This window comes from Ovis aries, chromosome 25 (assembly GCF_016772045.2).
Source record: "Ovis aries strain OAR_USU_Benz2616 breed Rambouillet chromosome 25, ARS-UI_Ramb_v3.0, whole genome shotgun sequence".
Taxonomy (NCBI): domain Eukaryota; kingdom Metazoa; phylum Chordata; class Mammalia; order Artiodactyla; family Bovidae; genus Ovis; species Ovis aries.
The window spans coordinates 12,523,784-12,549,402 of NC_056078.1; the positions used below are offsets into that span (position 1 = coordinate 12,523,784).

Here is a 25,619-nt window from a genome sequence, read left to right on the forward strand (position 1 = left end):
GGGATTCTCCAAGCAACTCCAGTATTCTTGCCTACAGAATCCCAGTAGTAGACATCTTGCCTAAAACCAACATTGTGTTTCTCGCAGCACCTCCCTAAGGGCACAGGGAAACAATCCTAAAATGTGCTATGGAATCTCACACAATCACATATTCTGGTATTTCTTTGCATCTCAGAACCCTGGGAGCAGACTGCATAATGAGTTGCTTGGACTGCTGCGCTGTCCAAACTTCAGTATCCTCAGTGGCCTTGAAGTTTAGACAAGTAAGTTTGTGACACGTGGAGCCCTGGATGAAACTTCTAAATAAAATGATTTTTTCTTTAAGCCTAGGTTCCAGCTCCTTTGCAAGTAGCAATCTTTGTCTTGCTCAGAGTGAGCAACACTTCACTACTTCACTAATATCACCACATCCAGAAGGCCTCACCATGAGAGTGAAAGGTCTGAACCAAGCTTCAGAAAAGGTAGGTGAGTGGGGCCCTGAGACTGGTGGCAGGAAAGTATTAATTCTTTGGAGGGTTCGCATGGGCATTGTCTTCAGAGAGATCATTAGGCACAGCTTTTGAGAAGTAAACCATACCTTCAGCCTCCTTGCGCTTTCTCCAAGTTCTGAGCTGCTCTCCTATGATGTCCCTCTAGAGAGAAGCTATTGTTTCATCCGCCCTGACTTTATGTCCGTGAAAGTCGATCAGTCGTGTCCAACTCTTTGTGACCCCATGGACTACACAGTCCATGGAATTCTCTAGGCCAGAATACTGGAGTGGGTAGCCTTTCCCTTCTCCAGGGGATCTTCCCAACCCAGGGATCGAACTCAGGTCTACTACATTGCAGGTGGATTCTTTACCAGCTGAGCCACAAGGGAAGTCATAGAACAGAGTCATCTGTGTCTGCTTCATTTGAAAGCTGATAAACCTTGACTGTGAGCGCACAAGTGACCTGGCCAGAGACACTCAGTTTGTTAGTGGTAGAACCAGAAGTAGAAAAAGTCTGTTCCTATTATAACTGTTACCCACCAGGTTCTATTACAACTTAGTTAAAAACAAGATTTTTTTTAAATGTATTTATGTATTTGACTGTGCTAGGTCTTAGTTGTGGCATGTGGGATCTAGTTCCCTGACCAGGGATTGAACCCATGTCCCCTGCAGAGTCTTAGCCAATGGACAACCAGGATAGTCCCACAAGTTTTTTTTTTTTTTTAATTAATTTATTTTAATTGGAGGCTAGTTACTTTATAATACACAAGTTTTTAAGTAGACTTTTTCCTCAAGGAACCTCCAGTCCCTTTCTGCAGGGTGATTTCTCTGACTCTAAGGATAGGCAACTCAGGAATATAAGTAAACAAATATCTTGAGTATTTTTCCTATAACATTGATATGAAAAATAATGGTTTGTCTTCTGTATAATATTATTTATTCAATTAGTTCTAAATTGGTTTGAAAAGAAAAGTCAAATTAATAAATCATTAGAGAGTAAACCCAGGGTTAAATTGCTCAGGCAAACTCTATAAATTAATTGTCAGAGTTAATTCTTCCTCCACGTGGTTCTTGCTGACTCCTCAGGGGCCAGAGAAACTTTTTCCCAGAGGGACTTTCTACAAGCTGGTACGCAGAAATTTTTAGGAAGCTAAGTCTCAAAGATTCATAAAAGCCATATCTCACATGACCCACTCCTGTTTTCTTCTCTCATAGATGTGCATTCAGCCTTTTCTGTATTTTCCCAAAAGAGACAGAAAAAGAATAAGTTTGTTCTAGGTGAGTTTTTTATTCATTTCTCACATTGTCTTCAATTGCAAAAATAATTAAAGATTAAAATGATAAAAAATTTTAAGGAATATATAGATAGAGTTAACAGATCTAAAACAAGGAAAAGTCAACCTTTAGTTATATGGAGATAATCATAATTGCTTTGTTCGTATGTATATTATATATATAAGTATCATTTTTATAATAATAATTACATGTGGCTTTATCTCTGATACTTTATACAAAAGGAAAACCCTTTTCTTTGACTATAAGAATAAACAAAAATAATTCTTCATGGAACATAAAGACTCCCTGGCTTGAAGTCTGAAAAAAATTTCTCTGCTTAATGAAAGTGAGGTGGTTGACAACCTCACTTAACAAGCCTGAAATGAATGCTGCCTCTCTTTTTCTTTTCTGATTGTTTTTTAGCAGGCACAAAGGGAAGAGAGCCAAAGCATGACTCAGTGGATTTAAGCTGACAATCTCTTCTGTCTGCTTCTTGGTATTCTTCCTGTTGCCTTTTAGCAAATCTTATCCCCAAGCATTCATCCTTGGTCCATTATAACTCTTACCTTAACTATTCTTGACTAATTTCATATCATATGGATTGTTAACTATATCAGAGATTGAGACAACCACTCCATATTTGAAATTCAGAAACTGAATTTTATGAGTGAGACCTATCACTGGCCAGATATATTCTCAATGCAAACTGTTGATTTTCTGGAGAGTTTTTTGCAAAAAGTTAGTATATTAATTTCCTGTGGCTGCTGTAACAAGTTACTACAAATTAGCATAGAAAAACAGAAATTTATTGTCTTGCAGTTCTGGATGCTAGAAGTCTAAAGTCAAGGTGTTGTCAGGGCTGCACTCCTGCTAAGGTTCTAGAAGAGACTCTATTCACCATCCCTTTTGGCTTTTGGTGGCTGTTGGGAGAGAGAGAGGAGATAGAATGGAAAGAAAAACCAAGATAAAAAAAAATATATATCCTTAAACCTGTATCAGTCAGGATTTCCAAAGAAACAGGAACTATAGTATCTGTGTGTGTGTGCACCTGTGTGCTCAGTCGCATCCAACTCTTTGCAACCCCATGGGCTGTAGACTGCCAGACTCCTCTGTCCATGGAATTTTCCAGGCAAGAATACTGGAATGGGTTGCCTTTTCTTTCTCCAGGGGAACTTGGAGAAACCAAGGATTGAACCCATGTTTCTTGTGTCCCCTGCCTTGGCAGGCGGATTCTTTACCACTCTGCCACGTGGGGAGCTGTTTGTATATATATATATATATACATATAATACACTAAAAAGCCTCTTGATGAAAGTGAAAGAGGAGAGTGAAAAAGTCGGCTTAAAGCTCAACATTCAGAAAACTAAGATCATGGCATCTGGTCCCATCACTTCATGGGAAGTAGATGGGGAAACAATGGAAACAGTGTCAGACTTTATTTTGGGGGGCTCCAAAATCACTGCAGATGGTGATTGCAGCCATGAAATTAAAAGATGCTTACTCCTTGGAAGGAAAGTTATGACCAACCTAGATAGCACATTGAAAAGCAGAGATATTACTTTGCCAACAAAGGTCCATCTAGTCAAGGCTATGGTTTTCCAGTGGTCATGTATGGATGTGAGAGTTGGACTGTGAAGAAAGCTGAGCACTGAAGAATTGATGCTTTTGAACTGTGGTGTTGGAGAAGACTCTTGAGAATCCCTTGGACTGCAAGGAGATCCAACTAGTCCATTCTGAAGGAGATCAGCCCTGGGCTTTCTTTGGAAGGAATGATGCTAAAGCTGAAACTCCAGTACTTTGGCCACCTCATGCAAAGAGTTGACTCATTGGAAAAGACCCTGATGCTGGGAGGGATTGGGGGTAGGAGGAGAAGGGGATGACAAAGGATGAGATGGCTGAATGGCATCACTGACTCGATGGACATGAGTTTGAGTGAACTTCAGGAGTTGGTGTTGGACAGCGAGGCCTGGCGTGCTGTAATTCATGGGGTCGCAAAGAGTTGGACACGACTGAGCAACTGGACTGAACTGAACTGATAATACACATGCACACAACCATATGTATTTGTACATGCATATACTTATTCATTTTAAGGAATTGGTTCATGTGATTGTGGAGGCTGGTAAGTCTAAAATTTGTAGGGCAGAGAATTTGCTGGTGACCCAGGACTCCAGATTCCCAGTTCAGGGGTCCCAGGTTCAACCTGGTTAGGGGACTAGATCCCTCATGCTGCAACTAAGAGTCTGCATGTCAGAACTAAAGATCCTGCATGCTGCAGCTAAAGATCCTGCACAGCCAAATAAATAAATACTAAAAAAAAAAAAAATTTGTAGGGCAGATTGTCAAGCTGGAAACTATAAATGTATGTGTGTGTGCTCAGTCAATTCAGTTGTGTCCGACTCTTTTAGGCCCCATGGACTGTAGCCCGTCAGACTCTTGTCCATGGAATTTTTCAGGCAAGAATACTAGAGTGGATTGCCATTTTCTCCCTCAAGGGGATCTTTTCAACCCAGGGATCGAACCCAAATCTCTTGAATCCGCTGCATTGGCAAACAAATTCTTTACTGCTAGTGCCACATGGGAAACCAAAAAATAGAAGTGTATATGTGCTTAGTTGCTCAGTCATGTCTGACTCTTGTGGATATGGAAGTTTAAAAATAGTAGAGCTCACCAAGTTTCCCTTCACTAAGTTCCAATGGCTACAGATCTCAAATGTCTCCAGTGGCAGCAAGAATCCACATTCCCACAGGCAGCTATTTCTTCTCAAACTCCATTTATATTCAATTTGAATTTCACATCTAATATAATCACTTTGCATTTCTTTACTGCTCTTTCATCTTTGCTGGCCTTGTTGCAGTTAACTGTTCTTGCAAATGTCTTATTGCTGAGAGATAAGGAGGCAATACAACCACGTGCTTTGCTGTCTGTATGATGAATGCATGGCAACCAGTGACTGGCAGACAGAGTCTTGAAGATGACATGACTGATCATTGTTCATGATGTATGTCTGTTATTTTGTAGTGATTTGTGAACTGAAAAACAAGCAGTGAAGTTTGTACTTTATATAATTACAGTTATCATAATAACTAAAAATCTGACCTGTGTTGTTTGGCTGGTGTTACTCACCTAAACAGTGGTGACTGAAATTCATGCATATCAAAGCCATGCAAAGTTGGATGATCTGTGTAGACATAGATTTTCATACATACCTATTAACACAAATTCATAGATGCTTAAAAGTTTTTCCTGGCAGAGTGGGTCTTCAGATGCTTAGGAGAACTCTTGTGTAAAGGAGTGTTCCCAAGATTACACATTATCTATGCCCTGAACAGACCAGGGCATTCTATATCATTAAAGACCCAAATTCAGTTCTCTCCTGACTTTATGCTATTTGTTAATCCAGTTTGCATCCATACCAGATTCTAAGCTTCCTGAGAGTAGAAACAGTGTTTTATGTATTTTATATATCCACAGAAACTAGGATGCTTTTATGCCTACAATGTATTTTATGTTTGTGTGTACTTATATATATGGATATAGTGTAAGGGAGCAAAATTTGCAACCACAAAATGTGTCCTTTGGTATGAGGATTAACTTAAGCTGATTATTTGTAAGAAACAGAAGACTCAGGAAGTCTATCTTTTTACGTAAAAAATTTAGATATAGGGCCAGTTCCTGGAGTAGAGCTGTCACCAGAGAATCTGCAAAGAATGAAGGCTGGGCATGGTGGGGAAAACTGCAGTCTAGAGATCCCATCCTACTCTGTGTTCCATTGTCTCTGCAGAGCCCAGCAAACATTTGTTCATCAAACATTTGCTTTTCCATCTCCAGGTAAATTGCCTTTCTTCCGTTTGGAATCCCAAATCACTGCCACCAACATCCTCTTTTGTCTTTTCCTGAAGATGATGTTTAAAGTGAGAGTTTTGAGCCATTTTGGTAAGTTACTTAGTTTTCCTGGGTCTCACCTCTGTATACATTTTATTAAATTTTTGTTTGATTTTCTATTGTTAATCTGTTCCATGTCAATTTATTTTATTTTTATTTAAGTGTAATTGATTCACAATATTGTGTTAGTTTCAAGTGTATAAAATAGTGATTCAGTATTTTTGCAGATTATACTCCATTATCAGTTATTACAAGAGAATGGCTATAAGTCTTTGTGCTATACAGTATATCCTTGTTACTTATCTGTTTTATGCATAGTACCTTGTATATGATAATCCCATACCCTAATTTGTCTCTCTCCTTTTCCCTCTCCCCTTAGAGGGGAGAATTGTGAACTGGTGCACCCATCATGTAAAACAGTATGAAGTTTCTTCAAAAACCTAACAATAGAACTACCATACTATCCAGCGATTCTGCACCTGGCTGTATACCCAGAAAAAAATGAAAACACTAGTTCGAAAAAGGTATATGCACCCAGTGTTTATAGCAGCATTATTTTTAATAGCCAAGACATTGAAGCAACCCATGAGCCCAACAGAAGACTGAATTAGGATGTGTGTTATGCAGTCATAGAAAAGAATGAAACTTTGCCATTTGCTACAGTGAAGCTGGACCTAGAAAATATTTGCTTAGTGAAATAAGTCAGACAGAGAAAGACAAAACTATATGATATCATTTCTATGTGGAATCTAAAAAATAATAAAATGATGCATATGCAAAACTGGAACAGACTAACAGATACAGAAAACAAGCTCGACGTAGAGAATATTATCTTTTGTTAATGTGGTGTAGCACATTGATTGATCTGCAAATGTTGAACCATTCTTGTGACCCTAGAAGAAATCCAACTTGGTCACACTGTATGATCCTTTTTATATATTGTTGGATTTGGTTTGCTAATATTTTGTAGAGGATTTTTACATTTGTATTCATCAAACATACTGGCCTATAATTTTATTTTTTTGTAGTGTCTTTGTCTGGTTTTGCTATCAAGGTAATGGTAGCCTCATAGAATGAATTTAGAAGTGTCTGTCCTCTTCAGTTTATTTATTTATTTTTGATCTTCAAGTTTCTTTTTTTTAAAATTTTTTAGAATTTATTTTCAATTGGAAGATAATTGTTTACCAGTGTTGTGTTGGTTTCTGTCATACAGCAGCGTATCATCAACATGAATGATAGATATCATGCAAGTATACATATGTTGTCTCCCTCTTGAACCTTCCTCCCATCCCGCTCCCCACCCATCCCTCTAGGCTGTCACAGATTACTAAGTTGAACTCCCTGTGTTACACAGCAACTTCCCACTAGCTGTCAGTTTTGCATACGTAATCTCTTCAGTTTTTTGAAATAGTTTGAGATAGGTGTATGGTAGAATACCCCTGTGAAGCCTCTTGGTCCTGAACTTTTTGTCCAGGGTGTTTTAAAATTACTTATTCAACTTCGCTTCTAGTCATTGTTCTGTTCAAATTGTCTGTTTCTTCTTGACTCAGTCTTGGCAGGCTATATCTTTCTAGAAATGTGTCCATTTCTTCTAGATTTTCCAATTTGTTGGCATACAACTGTTTCATAGTATTCTCTTATAATTTTTTTATATCCTTGTGATTTCCAAATTGGAGAGGAAGAGGTAAAACTCTCATGTCAATTTAATTCTTAGACCAGTCAGAAGAATCTAGAATGAAAGAGGAAAATTTCTTCCTCCCTGACAACATTAATACATGAATTATTAAATTAATTGGGAATTTTCACTATGTTTTTCTTTCTCTCACCACAAATAACACAAAACGGGTAGTGAACATCTTAAGTAAACTTTTTCTAATTAACTCAACAGTGAACTTTGTGAAGAATTAGTTCCTAAATGTCTTTTCTCTATCTTACAATTGTGATTATTTCAGATTAATCAGATATTTCCTGTTGTAGGGATCAATTTCATTTGAGGATGCAACTGTGAACTTCACCTGCTCAGAGACATAATGCTAGAGAACTACAGCATCCTCATCTCACTGGGTAAGGAGAGTAACAGCATCAGGCCTATCCCCTCTTTGTTACCAGAACATATGGATCCTTTGTAGAGTTTAATGATATTTGATTTTGGATACCAGGAATATAAGGTGGCCCAATGGTAAAGAATTTGCCTGCCAATGCAGGAGATGCGATTTTGATCCCTGAGTCAGGAATATCCCCTGGAGGAGGAAATGGCAACCAACTCCAGTATTCTTGCCTGGAAAATCCCATGGACAAAGGAGCCCCCTGGGCTGCTGTCAAAAGTGTCGTGAAGAGTCAGACACATCTTAGTGACTGCATGGACCAGGAATATTGTTTGTGTTTTCACCTCCCCATTGAAAGATTTCATTGTGCAGCTCCTGAAGCTGGACCTTGGTTTTTCTTCTAAATTCCTGAAGCCAGACAGCTTTCTCTATGTTCTATATCACTTTCTACTGTCAGGGTATTGCATTACCAAACCAGAGGAGATCATCAAGTTAGAGCAAGAAGCACCATGGATATCAGAGGAAGAATTTGCAAGTCAGTGTTACCTAGGTGAGTAATCCAGGGGAAACTAGATCCTTGGTGGTTGTTTTAGGTACAGGCATCTTTGGAGCTTCAACAACAAAAATCTTTGGAGCATTTTCAACAAATCCCTTTAGAAGCTCAATCTATTTGGAAATGACTAAGGATATTTAGCTTACTTGCCTCAGATACCTGAATTCGCCGCAAGATATAGTCTCACACATAAATGTTTTCTTTTTGGCTTGGCTTTTTTAGGAGTTTAATCCCTATTACCTATACCTTGAGTTTCACTTCTGTCTCGTAAAAAGTATTTTATCTTCATTAGTTCTCTTTCCCCTAGCATTCTCAGTTGCCCACATTCCCTCCTTTCAAGGACTTCTTTTGTTTTCAGGAGTTAATTAATTAACCAATACTAAATTGAGTATTTGATCCATTCCAATCATGTACTAAGTGAAAGAGATACCACAGTGGAGGAACTAAGTCTTTTGCTATTAGGGAATTTACATATTTGCAGGAAACAGACACAGGAAGGTGACTGCAAAAAATGGTTTAGAAGAGTGGCAAGAGTAGGAGCAAGGAGATCAGTCAGGAAAAGTGATAGTGCCGTGGATCAGGCTTAGGAGGACGGAGTATATATAGTGATGGAGTTCTAGGTATATGGTGACAGCGAGGTTAACAAAATTAGCATGCAGACTCTAATATACCTCCTCTGATAATTTCTTGGAACACTTTCATCCCTCTGATAAATTCTTGGAACAACATCCTTGTCTGCTGGTGCTCCATGTCACATTTACTGCATAATTCTCTGATTGAGCATGTTTTATGGTGAATTCCATTCTTTGTAATTCATCCATTCTTACTCAACCTTTTATTCTCTATTCCTGATGTTTCTTTCACCTCTTCTATCCATTTTGAAAGGTATGTATGTGAAAGGCCACATAAATATATGTACATTCATTGCCAACTTTCCTCTCCCCTTTTCCACCCCAAAGTAGCTTTGATTAGTTGGTTCATTGTCACCCCTTCCCCTCAACTCCTCAGAAAAGTGGAGGAAATGGGAAAGTTTATTTGGGAATTTTATCTCAAAAAGATGGTTCTGAAACCAAAGAGATAAATAAAGTGTATTTGTGTATTAGCCCAACTGAAGAATTATTTTCATTCATAACATATGTTTAATTTTTCTTGTCTTTAGAAGAGTTGAAAGTTGATGGCATGATAAAGAGCAAAGAAAACCAAGATAAACATATATGGCAAGGTGCATTTATTATTAACAAAAAAGTAATTACAGAGAAAGAGAATATATTAAGAAAGTCATTTAATTTTTACATAGACTATTCCTTCCAGGAAAATGTGGAATAAATATAACCTAGAAGAAATCAGTTTAGAAAATAAGTCAGAGTTAACCACTAATAATAGAAACTATTCAAGAAAGAAATCTGGTGATACCAATGGATGTGAGAAATTACTTCCTGAAATTGATCATGAGAAAACTCATATGGGGGAGGAACATAATGAATTTAATAAAAATGGGAGCACTTTCATCTTAATGAGGATTTTATTCAACAAGACAGAGGCACAGTGTGGAGCAACTATTTGAATATAATTAGTGCATTAAAGCCTTCCAAAGTAATGCTCTTTTCATTACTCAAGAGGGAACTCACACTAGAGAGAAACTCTGTGATTATGATGATTGTGAGAAAACCATCAGGGATGAGTCAAATCGTATGTTACCTCAGATAATTTACTCAAGGAAGACTCACTATAAACAATGCATCCAAGAAAGCCTGTGATAAGTCAGTCTTCTAGAAGAAATGTCATACACTTTAGATGGGTGAGAAATACCACGAGTGTAACATATGTGGAAAAAGTCTTCTTCCAGAAGCCAAACCTCACAGTACACCAGAAGGCACACACAGGAGAAAAACCCTGTCAATGTAATGAAGTGGGAAATCTTTTTACCATAAGCCAGCCCTCACTGTACATCAAAGAATTCATACAGGAGAAAGACCCTAAGAATGTACTAAGTGTGGGAAAACCTTCTATCAGAACTCAGCCGTCCATCAACATCAAAGAACACACATGGGGAGAGGCCTTATAATATTAGTGAGTGTGGAAAATCTTTCTCCCAAAAGTCAAATTTGACTGCGCATCAGAGGTCTCACAGGAGAGAAAAATCTTATAAATGTGATGAGTGTGAGAAATCCTTCAGTATATGGTCAAAACTCTCAGTACACAAGAGAATACACTCAGGGGAGAAGCCTACAAATGTAGTTAATGTGGGAAAATTTATTATATGAGGTCAACCCTTGGTAAACATCAAAGGCTTCACACAGGGGAGAAAATATATGAATGCGCTGAATGGAGGAAGACCTTCTGTGGGAAGTCAGTTCTTCTTAAACATCAGAGACCTCATACAGGAGAGAAACTTTGTGACTGTGTTGCATGTAGAAAGATCTTTTCTGAGAAGTCAACCCTTACCAAACATCAGAGGATTCGTTTCGGGGAGAAACCCTATGAATTTAACAAGTGTGGCAAAGCTTTCTGCCTAAAGTCACAACTCTTTCAACATCAGAGGATTCATACAGGGGAGAAACCCTATGAATGTCAAGAATGTGGGAGAACATTTTGCCAGAAGGCATCCCTCTATGTACATCAGAGGACACACACAGGAGAGAAGCCCTTTGATTGTGAAGAGTGTGGAAAATCATTCTATGACAGTTCAACCCACCTTAAACATAAAATTCACTCAGTGGAGAAACCTTAAAATGATAATGAGTGTCGGAAGACCTTCAGGTACAAACCAACTCTTGTCACACATCAGAGAATACATGCAGAAGAGATACAATGTAAAGATGGGTATACAAAACATTCCTCCCATAATTCAGAGCCTTTGGTATCATAGAAACTATATCTGGGAAACAAACTCTATGCATGTAATGAATGTGGGAAGTCCTTGTACCAGAAGTCAGCATTCAGTTTATATCAGAGAACCACATGGAAGGAATCCTGGCAGTGCTTTTATATGCAAAAATGCATTTCCCTTTGCTGCTGGACACATTGCTCATCTATATTTCTCAGCCTCTCTCACATCCACGTGGGACAATGTGAATGAGATCTGGCGAATGGGATGTGAGCATAATGATGTCATCCACTTCCAGGTCTGAGCCATAATGGGCTCCATGGCACTCCTTCATGTTCTCTGTTCTCTGTGGGGTAGGAATGTAGTTGACGTCCATTGAGAGGTCTGTACACATTGTATACTGGTGAACTGACACAAGAGTAGAGACTTCTGTCAAAATCCTGAATGTTTAGAAGGCTCATCCATAAATCAAACTAATTTTAACTGGAAAGAGTCAAAAAATCTATTGGTTACAAACAAATATAGACAGACTTTACCAAAAGGTGATATTTTACTGAACCTCGGGTAAATCAGTAGAATAAAATTTTATAATCATTTGGCTTTCTGAGAGTTTTCAGTAAAACATACTTTATCATATTTCAGAGAATTCTTATTGAGGGAAGCAATTTAGAAAAAATAGAGAAAATTTTAAAATGTTTTGGTAACAAAATTCTATAATAAAATATTTCCTATGAATGTAGCCAGTATAGTACATGTGGTTCTGTAAAACATCAACAACATTTTGAATTAATCCGATATATAGTATTATGAAAAGCTCTTGAACTGTGGGGGACTTTTATATTAAAGTATATTATTATTTTCTATGTTTAAAATTTTCACTGGCACTCAAGAAAAACTAAAACATCAAGATCCTGAACTTAATGCCCACTGTAACGCTGGGCTGGAAGAAGCACAAGCTGGAATCAAGATTGCCGGGAGAACTATCAATAACTTCAGATATGCAGATGACACCACCCTTGTGGCAGAAAGTGAAGAAGAACTAAAAAGCCTCTTGATGAAAGTGAAAGAGGAGAGTGAAAAAGTTGGCTTAAAGCTCAACATTCAGAAAACTAAGATCATGGCATCTGGTCCCATCACTTCATGGGAAGTAGATGGGAAACAGTGGAAACAGTGTCAGACTTTATTTTTGGGGGCTCCAAAATCACTGCAGATGGTGACTGCAGCCATGAAATTAAAAGACGCTTACTCTTTGGAAGGAAAGTTATGACCAACCTAGATAGTGTATTCAAAAGCAGAGACATTACTAGTCAAGGTTATGGTTTTTCCAGTGGTCATGTGTGGATGTGAGAGTTGGACTATGAAGAAAGCTGAGCACCGAAGAATTGATGCTTTTGAACTGTGGTGTTGGAGAAGACTCTTGAGAGTCCCTTGAACTGCAAGGAGATCCAACAAGTCCATTCTAAAGGAGATCGGTCCTGGATGTTCTTTGGAAGGAATGATGCTAAAGCTGAAACTCCAGTACTTTGGCTACCTCATGCGAACAGTTGACTCATTGGAAAAAACTCTGAAGCTGGGAGGGGTTTTGGGCAGGAGGAAAAGGGGACGACAGAGGATGAGATGGCTGGATGGCATCACTGACTCGATGGACGTGAGTCTGAGTGAACTCCAGGAGTTGGTGATGGACAGGGAGGCCTAGTGTGCTGCGATTCATGGGGTCGCAAAGAGTTGGACACGACTGAGTGACTGAGCTGACTGAACTGATGACATGTTTATCATTGTAAATGTCACTGTAGTCTTTTATATTTTACCACAATATATATTTTATGTGAAATAATGCTTGGCACATTTACATTTGACCCTTGAATGATGGAAGGGTTAGGGATACTGAACTTCTGTGCACTTGAAAATAAGAATATAAATTATTGGCCTCCATATCTTCAGTTCCACAATCACAGATTAAACCAACCATTTATTATATAGTCCTGTAGTATTTACTACTGAAAAAAAAAATCACATGTGAATGGACCCACACAGCTCAAACTTGTATTGTTCAAGGGTCAACTGTACACACATTTTTTCTACTATTTTATGGCATACATTAATAAGTATGAGCATTGTTACTGAACTACCTCTTCAGTAAAAAATCAACGGTATTTTTTGCCAGCCACATGTTTCTCAAATAATTATTTACTGAAAGTAGAGGCTAAGTTAACAATTTTTATCTCTAGCATAAGCCTGATATTAAGAAAGCATCTGTGAACAGTAATGCTCTTTTTGCTTATCACCATAAAATATTCAGTGAGAAAATAACCTCCTCTTTCAATATCCTGAAATGTTTAAATGGGGGAAAAGACTCTGATGCTGGGAGGGACTGGGGGCAAGAGGAGAAGGGGATGATAGAGGATGAGATGGCTGGATGGCATCACCGACTCGATGGACATGAGTCTGAGTGAACTCCGGGAGTTGGTGATGGACAGGGAGGCCTGGCATGCTGCAATTCATGGGGTCGCAAAGAGTCGGACACGACTGAGCGACTGAACTGAAGTAGGTTTGAATGTGCCAGCCTAAGTTAGATGTACTTAGGAATTATTTGTACAGTAACATGCTACATACTGTTGTCTTTACTTTCCAGTGTTAGCAGCCATGGATAGTGTGGTGCAGATGTTGACAGACATGTTCTGTAAAAGGTCATATAATAAATATTTTAAACTTGCAGGCCACTTTGCTTTCTGTCACTTTTTCTTTTTAACAACCTATAAAAACCAGTCTTAGCTCAAGGACCATTGAAAAACAGGCTGTTGGCCAGATCTGGCCTTTGGGCCAGTATACTGATCTCTGGGTAAAACAGTTAAGAGCATGGACTCTGGAACCAGTTCCTAGACTCAAATCCCAGTTCTACTACATATTAGCTGTGTGACCTGGGCCAAATCCCTTAACATCCGGTCTGCAATTTCCTTATCTGCAAAGTGATGATGATGATATTACCTACCCCAGTGGAGAGGTAGTAAATGTAAACTACTTAGATCCTTGTTTAGAGTATAAGTGTTAGCTTTTCTGTGAGTAGTGTAATTTCCTCACAAAAGATTTGTAGGAGCTTTTATGGACTTTAGATATTCCACAGCTATCTCATTTGTTCCATGACAGCAGAATATTGTGTTTGTTTCATTGTCCATCTTTCCTTCATATGATACAGAAGATAATGATCTGACCTTATTTACTTTCAGTTTTTGACATATAATTGACAAAATTATAAGATACAGTTGGCTCTGCATATCCAAGTGTTCCACATCTATGCATTCAACCAACCATGAATTGAAAATATTTGAAAAATAGATTCTGGAAAGTTCCCAAAAGCAAAACTTGAATTTGCTGCATGCCAGTACTATTTACAGACAATTTACATTGTATTTATAGCTATTTACATAGTATTTTCACTGTAGTAGGTAGTATTTAATCTAGAGTTGGTTAAAGTATATGGGAGGGTGTCCATAAGTTATATGCAAGTAATACCCTATTTTATATAAAGGATTTCAGTATCTGACATGGATCCTAGAACCCTTTTAGGACATTTGGTCCTGTCCAAAACATCCATTGAGCCATTTGGTCAATGATTCATTAAATAATGCAAACATTTAACTTCATCAAAAATTTGTTGTTTTTGTTGTAATTCATAATGGATTTTGGATTTCACATTTATTCTTCCATGTCATAAAGTCTGGCAAGGTTACTCTTAAGTCAATGTTCAATTGCTTTTGAGTATGTATTGAAGTGATTATTGGTTTCATATTCATTATACCTACTAACAATTTTGGTTATATGAATTTGATTTTGTTAATTTCATTGTGAAGTTGGGGCCATCTTTGAATGTGACCACCAAGAACTGGGTGATAACTTGTTCACTGCTTTGCTATTCATCCTTTAACACTTCAGCAGATCTCCAAATTGAAAGATGATGCACTACCATCCGCTTTTGAAATTTGTTATGCCAACCTTCACTATGTTGCTCTGATTACCATTTAGTACTGAGTTATAAACATTCCAAGTTTCTGGTGGAAATCTTGCAGCTTCTGGTGTTCTGCTTCTGCCCTTCTTCCCATGGACATACACTCTCTCAACCTAATCCATTAGGTATCTAATAATTTTCTTTTGCATTCTCCCCAGGAAATACAAAAGTATCTTTTACAACATGGATGTACACTTATGTGGTGGTGGTTAGTCGCTAAGTCACGTCCAACTCTTGTGACCCCATGGACTGTAGCCTGCCAGGCTCCTCTGTCCATGGGATTTTCCAGGCAAGAATACTGGACTGGATTGCCATTTCCTTCTCCAGGGGATCTTCCCAACCCAGGAATCGAACCTGGGTCTCCTGCATTGCAGGCAGATTTCACCAACTGATCTATGAGGGAAGCCCATACACTTAGACATGTTACTTTCCATTGTCATATACTGTTGCATTAGATCCAAGGAAGATACTTTTCACCACAGTGGTTGTGAAACAAGCATCATTTTACTTGTGCATTTGATAGGGTTAGTTGAATCTTACTGATATTTGCAGTCTTGAAATTTGTTTTGTATAACTGAGGTTTCTTTCCCATGCAAAAGCAGTATCTTCTCATATATGTATATCTTTAAGTGCCTTCTCACCATTTCGTTGTCAGGGCATAAATCAATGGCATAGTATAACCCAGTACTAGACAGTACACTGTAAATAAGTGAATAATTGAGTAAAAACTGATGATGCTGGGTATAGACTGGAGTAACATCCTGGAGTAGGAAGGGACCCTGCACTCAAGTACAGAATTCCTTCAGGTGGACATGGTGGTAATTAATCTACAGTAACAGGCGGGCAGCAGAGAGCTGCATGGGTGGATGTGGTAGTGGAAATCTTTGGTGGTGGGAGTCTCCACTTCCATTTTCTTAGTGAAGTAGGAAGCAAGAAGGGGGAGGTGGTGGGAAGGATCAAAAAGAGAAGATGAGGTGTGAAATACTCATTTAGAATAATGGCATAGATCAGGCAAAGTTAGAATTATTAAAGTGAGGGCAGTCAGCATGGCTCTGGGTTTTCCTCCAGTTATGTTTATTTGCATTGCTGTAGCATGGAATAGCGGAGAAAGCAATGGCACCCCGCTCCAGTACTCTTGCCTGGAAAATCTGTGGACAGAGGAGCCTGGTAGGCTGCAGTCCATGGGGTCACTAAGACTTGGGCATGACTGAGCAACTCCACTTTGACTTTTCGCTTTCATGCATTGGAGAAGGAAATGGCAACCCACTCCAGTGTTCTTGCCTGGAGAATCCCATGGGTGGGGAAGTCTGGTGGACTGCCGTCTATGGGGTCGCACAGAGTCGGACACAACTGAAGCAACGCAGCAGCAGCAGCAGCAGCAGCAGCATGGAATGGATAGGCAATTGGGTTTATCCAGGGCTTTCAATTTACCAAGCAGAAATGCAAGGCTATGGTTTTTCCAGTGGTCACGTATGGATATGAGAGTTGGACTGTGAAGAAAGCTGAGCGCTGAAGAATTGATGCTTTTGAACTGTGGTGCTGGAGAAGCCTCTTGCAAGTCCCTTGGACTGCAAGGAGATCCAACCAGTCCATCCTAAAGGAGACCAGTCCTGGGTGTTCATTGGAAGGACTGATGCTGAGACTGAAACTCCAATACTTTGGCCACCTGATGTGAAGAGTAGACTCATTTGAAAAGACCCTGATGCTGGGAGGGATTGAGGGCAGGAGGAGAAGGGGACAGAAGAGGATGAGACGGCTGGATGGCATCACCGATTTGATGCACATGAGTTTGGGTGAACTCCAGGAGTTGGTGATGGGCAGGGAGGACTGGTGTGCTGCGATTCATGGGGTCGCAGAGTCGGACACGACTGAGCGACTGAACTGAACTGAATGATGGGTGACAGGGAGCTGAGGTTGAGGATGCAAGACACTGATTATAATGATTGACCATGGACTTGAAACTAGTTTACTACGAGAATAAGTTAGTACTATATGAGTTGGAGATATGGGTTGGGTCATGAAGTCTTGATTCAGGGCATTAGAGGGAGTAGACTGTAAAGAAAGCAAGTGGTGGTTAGAGTGGGATGCTTCTGGGGTTTCCAGTCCTTAGACAAGACAAAGTCCAGGTAGGGTACAATCCTAGGGAGCATGAAAGCTTGAAGTAAGGCAGAGGATAAAAGTGTCATTCATGGAGCCAAGAGGTCGTTGGAAGGATTATAACGTGTATACTGAAATCTCCAAGAAGTGAGGGGAACAGTGTTGCACGATGTCACAAAATTATAACCTCTTCACAGGTGAGGGAACTGTGTGCCCTGTACAGTAGCTTCCGAAGCACAGCACAGAGGATATAGCGTTCAATAAGTGAATACCTGTGTGATGCTGAGGGTGAAAAGCATAGGCCAGCCTAGTTTTAGGAGGTAGAAGAACTGAGCCTCGGGTGCCTTGGCGGGATCATATTGAAACGAAAATCTCCAGGAGGAAAATTCAAATTCTGAAAATGTACCTAGCATTGTTGGTGGCTCAGAGGTTAAAGCGTCTGCCTCCAATGAGGGAGACCCGGGTTCGATCCCTGGGTCGGGAAGATCCCTTGGAGAAGGAAATGGCAATCCACTCCAGTATTCTTGCCTGGAGAATCCCATGGACGGAGAAGCCTAGTAGGTTACAGTCCATGGGATCGCAAAGAGTCGGACACGACTGAGCGACTTCACCTTTACCTTCATTGTTGGCACTAGAGCATCCCAGATCACCTGAGAGGTGGAAATGGGCAAAGCCCTGGGGGGGGGGGAGTTGTGCCCCAAGAAAAAGGCAAGAAGTCCACCCCCCAGGGAAAAGCTCCACTTTCAGGAACAGAAGATGGCAAAAGAATTTCATGCTGGATCAGAGTATCTTGCTCTTAAAGTCTGTTGGTCTCGGCAAAAGAGGGTCCTAACAGTAAAAGCGACCTCCAGCTCTGTCATCTTTAAGGATGAGCAACCAGTGCACACGGACCAACCAGCGCGACTCCCAGCGCGACTCCCATTTGGCCAGTTGGAGGATGCAGTACCTGGGGCTTTCAAAGTTGATGGGCTCAGTGACTCCGGTGTGACTAGGACAAATGTGTCATTTCTAGCTTTTGTCCCGAACCAGGGAACGGGTACCATGCCGCACCATCACTACGGCCTCGGGGCGAACCTGGGCGTGTGCGACGCCGGGGGAGCGGGGCGCGGGGGGCTCCCAGACCCATCGCAGCAGCGCAGGTGTCTGCAGAACGGGGCTGCAGGGCGGTGCGGGGCTCCGGGTAGAGCGCACAGCGTAGTCGTTGCAACATCCGCCCTCAGCCAATCACAAGCCTTCCTTCTGGCTTTCCTCTGAAAGTCTTCCTCCCACTGCTCTTTTTCTTTTGCCTCCTTGTTTCCCGCCGGCGTGTAGAGTCCGCTGGTAGGTTACATTTCCGCTTCCGGCGCTGTCCATGCGGGCCTGAGGAAGAGTAGCAGTTGTGAACCCGGTAACGGCTGCGGGCTGGGGGAAGCGGCGGCAGTGGGGTCTTCCGGGCTGGGGCTCCAAGAGAGTCGCGAGTCGCGCGCGTGGTAAGGTCTTCCCTCGGTTCTCCTGGACAGTCTGCTCCTGAGGAGCGTCTCTTCCACGGGCCGACATACTTGGTACCTGCCGGAGAAGTGTTGAATGAAATTCACTCAGAGAGCCAGGACCGGGAGGGAAGGTGACAGAGAGGTGAGAGGTCGTTTCATAGCTGGGTAACGACTGAGCGACTGAACTGAACTGAACTGAATCCTAGCAGTGACTTAGACCTGAGCCAGATCTGTTGACTGTAAACTGTGCTTTTCTCATCACCCCCACCTCCACGCCCCCATGCCCCACCCAGCCGTACGAAGGAGAAAGTCATCAGTACAAGAGGAAAAATAATGTCTCTGAAATTCTACACCTGTTTAGTCAAAGCGTTCCTAGAACCCAGCTCTCCCAACTCCCGGCTAGTGTTTGTCTGGGTATTTGGGGTTTTGTGTTTTTTTTACGTTATGCTAGTATACGTGGCCTTTCTGTTTCCTCTGGTGAGTGTCTGTGGGAAGTCTCTGCCAACAATTGTGCAGACTTCTGATGCCCCTATAGAGTATCACAGAACATGGGTTTGGGTTTCCTCCACTAGTTTAGATCTTAGCTGTAGTCGTCTCCGTGTACAATGCCTAGCTTATTATAGGCCGATGCAAATATTTATTGAACTGAAATAAATTTAGTACCTTAATTGAATTAAGTAACCTCACCCCCCGCCTTTTTCTTCCCCCAAGCAAGCGCCAGATTGTATGCGACCTGATTTCCTAAAAAACTTTCCAGTCTAGTGGTTCCTAATTTATGGGCCATGAATTCCTGGGACTCTCAGAAATCATTGTAAGGGTTTCTAACAATATGATGTCCAGGCATCGTCCAGAGTCAGTCACATCTCAGCAGGGAGATATTGCCGTTTTTTTAAAAAAAAAAAAAAAAAAATATATATATATATATATATATATACACATATATACATATATACATGTACTAGAACTTAAAAATGTTGCATATTCAACAGTTGCTAAAAGTAATACTGCTATTATGTTGGAAGATTATAAAATGATTTTATTTTTCAAAATAAAATATCTTAAAAATATGTAAGTATGAAAGCCATTTCATTAATCCAGTTGATTTTTAAGGCTGAGTTTATAGGGTAACCATTAGTCACATGTGGCTATTTAAATTTAGAGTTGAGTTAAGTAGAGTTAAATAAAATTTAAAATTCAGTTTCACTAGTTCTCAATACCTACATGTCCCTGGCAGCTACTGTGTTGAAAAATACAGGATATTTAAGACAAAAGTAACCTAAGCAGAGGTGACCAATTTATAGCAAAATAGAAAAAAGTGAAATTGGGGATAATACTAAGCAGTTCCCACCCCAACCCCCCATCCCCCATTGAGTAACAGGGGTGGGAAATATATATCTCTTCATAAAGATCTAAATGAAATGTACTGTGTTTCTCTATTTTTGTTTTTGTTTTTTTAAGTTGTAAAATGCTTCTCTTGCCTTCATCCCACTCAGTGTAGGTTAGAGTTACTTGTGAATTGGTAAAAAGCCACTATGGAGACTAAGGACCAGAAGAAACACAGAAAGAAAAACAGTGGGCCCAAAGCTGAAAAGAAGAAGAAACGGCATCTGCAAGATCTCCAGCTTGGTGATGAGGAAGATGCCCGGAAGAGAAACCCCAAAGCATTTGCAGTCCAGTCTGCTGTGCGGATGGCGAGATCCTTTCACAGGTATGTTTAACTGGAATCTAGTGGTTCTTCCATTTATTCTTTTTAAATAGTAGGAGTTTCTCCGGTTATTTGGGTTCATGAGTCTGTTCCAACTCTGAAGGACATGGAGGTGCAAGCTGTGCTTCTTTTACTGAAATGTAAGAAGTCTTTCCTATGGAAGCCACTTAGCCTCCAGCATCTGCATACAGATTGGTTTCTTTTGTCCAAGAGAAAAGCTTAAGAATTTATAGAATTTGTAAATTTTAAACAATTTCTATGATAACAGGTACACTTGTGTTACTTTCTGGATATCTCTCATATAATTACTGTGTGTAGTATTAAATAGCTTTCATTAATGAGTCCTTATTGTAGGTATATTAAACATTATTGAATTAAATTCTTCTAGTCCAAATTTAACCCCAAAGCCTCCTCTTTTATTTATTATGGTACACTGCCTCCATGTTTGTCTCTTGTTTTCTTTTTAAACTATTGAAGTCCATTAATAAGGCAAACAGATTTAAGGTGTGTATAGTTTTCAGATCTGTACTATTGAAGTCAGCCTGATATAAATATATTTACTGAGGTGGTTATTTGGATTGGGACCAGAAGTTAACAATGTATAATTGTATTCACTTATTGTCTGTTCTGCTCTCTTTAAAGTCTTTGCTTCTAGGAATAATGCTGTCTAAATTGAAAGTGAATTTATTTATTTATTTTTTTAAAAAAACAAATAGGACTCAGGATTTGAAGACAAAAAAGCATCACATTCCAGTGGTTGATCGAACTCCACTAGAGCCCCCACCAATAGTGGTGGTAGTGATGGGGCCTCCAAAAGTTGGAAAGAGCACTTTGATTCAGTGCCTCATTCGGAACTTTACCAGACAGAAGCTGACAGAGATCAGAGGCCCAGTAACAATCGTGTCAGGTAAGAGGTGCTGTCACAGACTGGCATGGCAAGTGTCATCTAGGGGACATGCCTGTCTTTGTTGAACACTTTCTTGACTGGTAAATGTTAAAGTAATATTGTTGCTTCATGTTACTGCTCTTGTACTTTTATTGTGGCTGTAGCTTCAGAAAAGGATCGATTCCCCAAGGTAATAATAATGTAGATTTATACCTTATTCTGACTGCTTTATGGATTTGCAAGCTGTGCTCCTCTGAAAGGCTTGGCGGACCTGGGTGGGCTGGCTTGATCATGGGGAGCACCTTCATTTAACAGATAGTGAGTACCTGCTATGTACCAGGCACAGCTGCCTGCCCTCATGAAGCCACATTCATGTGGAAGTGAGGGAGTATTTCATTTCTTTTTCCTGTGAGAACTCATCTGCTCTGGAAAATGGTGACCTTTCTAAAGTCTGAGGGAAGATGAAACAAATCCCCACATGACAGTGGTAGAATCTGAAGTCTCTTCTTACAGCAATAATATATTTGGATTAAGGCTTTTCTTTTTCTTTAAGGCATTCCTATGATTATGACTGATTTCTTTTAGTTTAATTTAAAAATAATGATTACTACAGGAAGTTTCTGTTGCATTATGTTTGAGGGTTTTTTCCACTGTTATGAGAACAGGGAAAACTTTGATAGAGGTAGAAGCGTTAACCCACTTCTAAATAGCATGATCATGGCCATCATGAAGCCTACTTATCTGCCCATCCAGTTGGAATTTTACCTGTTTGAGCACTTGATTCATAAGATGAACTTTTGATACTCTTTTAAAGTTAGAGAACATAGCAAGAAAACTAAGATGGAACTTGTTTGATTAGTTTTCTCCCATAAAAATGAATTTCTGGTATACTCTTGTGAATGTGTAAGGTACTTTACCAGATACAATTAAAAAATAATAACAATTAGAATTAACAGATTTTTTTTCCAAGATTTTTTAAAAGTAAAATTTTCATTTTTTCACTTACAGGTAAAAAGCGCAGACTCACCATTATTGAATGTGGCTGTGACATTAACATGATGATTGACCTGGCTAAAGTAGCAGATTTGGTAAGTCACTGGGGACAGCATGGGTTTCTGATTGGGACTTACAGCAGTGATATAGGTTATTTATCCCATGTCGAAGGAAAGAAAGGTTTAAGATTATAGAAAGAATGATGAGTATCATCAGGAATACAAAAGATGTGTTTGAATTGGTGATGATAATGATAATTGTTATAATAAAAATAGAATGTGCATAATGAAACATATTCTGAAATCTAAAGGCAAACCATAGGTCAGAGAAAATGTTTAATGAACGTAGCTAATAAAAGCACATTGATGGAACTTCCTTGGATGTCTAGTGGCTGAAACTCCCTGCTCCCAGTATAGAGGATTCAGATTCAATCCCTGGTCAGAGAATCAGATTCCTCCATGCTGCAACTGAAGATCCTGCGTGTTGCAGCTAAAACCTGGCACAACCAAATAAATAAATATATATATTTTTAAAGCTCGTTAAGATACATACATACATACATACATACATACAAGTTTATAATAATACCATTTCCTGGACCTTTACTAGGCACTCTGCTAACCGCTTTTACAAATTTAGCTCAGCTAATCCCCCCGTATGCCTTTGAAGTAACTAGGTATTAACTCTAGTTTACATATGATGAAATTGAGGCTCCCAGAAAGCAACTTGTCTCAGGATGGAACCTCTGTTCTTGGTTGTGTCAGAAACTCTGTTCTTAAATTATGATCAAATATGGATCTTTTTACCATATTGGGTAAAAAAAATCTCATGACAACTTCTGAGTATTTACAATAGAAAAATCTGTGCTTTACTTAGCATAGGGAAATTTTATAGCCTTGATTGCATTTATAGAAATGTTAATGTCTGTTAATTACCTTTAAAACTAGCAAAAATAAAGCCAAAGAGAAAAAAATTAAACCATATTGATTAGTAAGTATGGGTTGACAGATACCTTTTTTAATTTTTTTTTTTTCGAGATACCTTTTTTTAAAAAAAAAAAAAATTTTTTTGTTTAGCACTTCCGAAGAGCTATTTGGGACAAAGAGCTGCAGATTTTATCCTTTAGCCCAGGAACTCTCCTAAAACATAAAAAGTAATTTAATATAGGTGTTATAGTTATGCCATCTTAGTATCAGAAAAATAAATACCATTCAAATTTTGAATATGTAATGCTACCATTAATAAAAATAAGTGTTATTGCCAATACAAAATAGTATAAACTTATTAAATCCTGTGTACTTAAAGTGATTGAAATAGTTCAGCATGTCATTAGTTTCTCTTTTATGTAATGTACACCATATACTAATTTTAAAAGCATACACGTATTAAGAAAAATGCCTTTCATATACATATAAGATTTTAAAAGGCACACGTGCCTTTGGTGAGATATTCAAATTGCTACAGGGTATGCACAATGCATGATTTTTGCTTTCCTTTTTCTGACCCCTCATTCTCAGTCCCCCTCCAATATCTTTCCAGATATGTATATAAAGACACATACAACCCTTGTAAAGCTCATACTATTTATCATACATGCTGTCTGTGCTTTGCTTTTTTTCACTTAGTATGTCTTGAACATGTAAAATAAGTACTATAGTTCAACCTCATTCTTTAAGTATGCAATTATGTAGATACTTAAAAGATTTATTGATTTATTTATTCCAGCTTAATTTGATTGCTCTGTTCTGGGTTGTCACAGTGAAGGCACAATGGTATATGGATTTGTGTACACATGTATGAACATTGGAGGAGTAATAGTGGCTTCACTTATCTTTAGTTTACAAAGGGTAGTGCTCTTCTCTATCATGGTGATTCCCTAAATAATCATTTGATTTAGTCTAGAGCAGGAATTGGCAAGCTTTTTCTATAAAGGACAACATAGTAGATATCTTAGGCTTTGTGGGTCCCAGTTTCTGTTGTTATTAAGTTGGCGGTTGTAGTGCAAGTGCAGTATAGACAATACATAAACAAATCCACCTGGCTGCGTTCCAGTAGAACTTCAGTTATAAAACAAGTGATAGGCCAGATTTGGCTCATGAGCCATAGTTTGGTGGTGGTCTATTTTGGGTAGCCTCCTTAAGAAATTGTGTCTTCTGTTTTTAGGTTTTGATGCTTATAGATGCCAGCTTTGGGTTTGAAATGGAAACATTTGAATTTCTAAACATCTGCCAAGTACATGGCTTTCCTAAAATTATGGGTGTTCTCACTCACCTGGATTCCTTCAAGCATAATAAGCAACTGAAGAAAACAAAGAAGCGACTAAAACATAGGTTCTGGACAGAAGTCTACCCGGTAGGAAAAGAATTAATTATTGAATACTAACACTGTAATCCTTTGAAAATAGAATAAGTAGGAGAGATTAACAAACATCTCTACAGGATCACCTCCTTAGTTTCCTTAATATATCTGTTCATAGTCCCTGAAATATTGCCTTTAGATAGTCTTTGTTCTGGACCTCTTTCTGGGTCTCATTTGTCTCTGCATCCCTCCTGCACCAGGCAGTGTCTCGCTCTTAAGTATTTTGAATTGGTGATTTAATAGAATTTATCCAAAGGTTTTCCTTGTTGCAGGACCAGGAACTATAGTGCACACACACTAACCCTTGTTCCTTTCCCCCAGACCACTGTGTCCCATCTGCCATAGAATTTTTTCTGTGCCCAGGAGCCTGTGTTCCTTATGTACCATACTCCAGACACATGATGCCACTGCTTAACTTGAAACTAAATATATTTGCAGTTCTGTCTCTACAAAGCCCTAACAATAGGAATCCTGAAAGAAGCCAGAGAAGTTCTGGAAGCGTTGGCACAGTGGATTGCTAGAAGTCTCCCTTTCTTAGAATTGCTTCTTTAAAAGCCTTTATTTTGGTGCTGTATTGACAAGGATTTGATTTTTTGTTTTTCTTAATATTTAGGGTGCGAAGCTATTTTACCTTTCTGGAATGGTACACGGAGAATACCAAAACCAAGAAATTCACAATCTGGGCCGTTTTATTACAGTTATGAAGTTTAGACCTCTTACGTGGCAAACTTCTCACCCTTATATCCTGGCAGACAGGTAAAAAGTGAATGTAAACTTTTTCCTTCCTGACTCATGTGTTTCAAAGCTATTTTGTCTTACTTATTGAAAGTATGGAGAGAAGTATAGTTGATGGAAAATATCTACTGTTTTTGTACCATTACTTATAGATACTATGGCTTCAGGAGTTAAAAAAAAAGTATGAAATGTTCAAAAAAAATGTGAGGATTTTGAAGGCTATAGGATGTGAGCCCCATCCTGCTGTTTGAGCCTTAATTCTCAGTGATGCTGTTTTTGGACTGTGGTGCTCTGATCAGTCCGATGTGCCGTGTGCTC

At 39.2% G+C, this 25,619-nt stretch overlaps 1 protein-coding gene and 1 long non-coding RNA gene across 9 annotated transcripts in view; both read left to right on the forward strand.

Moving 5' to 3' along the window:
- Positions 1-7,607: 7,607 nt before the first annotated feature.
- On the forward strand, positions 7,608-13,775 carry LOC121817991 (uncharacterized). The gene is made up of 2 exons (XR_006058103.2): positions 7,608-7,694; positions 8,133-13,775. It is a non-coding gene; the product is annotated as an uncharacterized LOC121817991 (long non-coding RNA).
- A 4,724-nt stretch (positions 13,776-18,499) lies between these two features.
- Positions 18,500-25,619, forward strand: part of BMS1 (BMS1 ribosome biogenesis factor) — a 30,074-nt gene continuing 22,954 nt past the window's right edge. Inside the window, exons 1-7 of one of the 8 annotated variants that reach the window (XM_012105058.4) lie at positions 18,500-18,542; positions 18,655-18,766; positions 20,118-20,332; positions 21,046-21,236; positions 22,224-22,303; positions 24,372-24,560; positions 25,180-25,322. In XM_012105058.4, the coding sequence (XP_011960448.1) occupies positions 20,157-20,332; positions 21,046-21,236; positions 22,224-22,303; positions 24,372-24,560; positions 25,180-25,322 (779 nt within the window). In that variant the 5' untranslated portion in view covers positions 18,500-18,542; positions 18,655-18,766; positions 20,118-20,156. Of the gene's footprint in view, positions 18,767-20,117; positions 20,333-21,045; positions 21,237-22,223; positions 22,304-24,371; positions 24,561-25,179; positions 25,323-25,619 lie in introns of all 8 variants that reach the window. The other 7 variants (XM_060406404.1, XM_042241172.1, XM_012105059.3 and 4 more) reach the window with 7 other exon arrangements.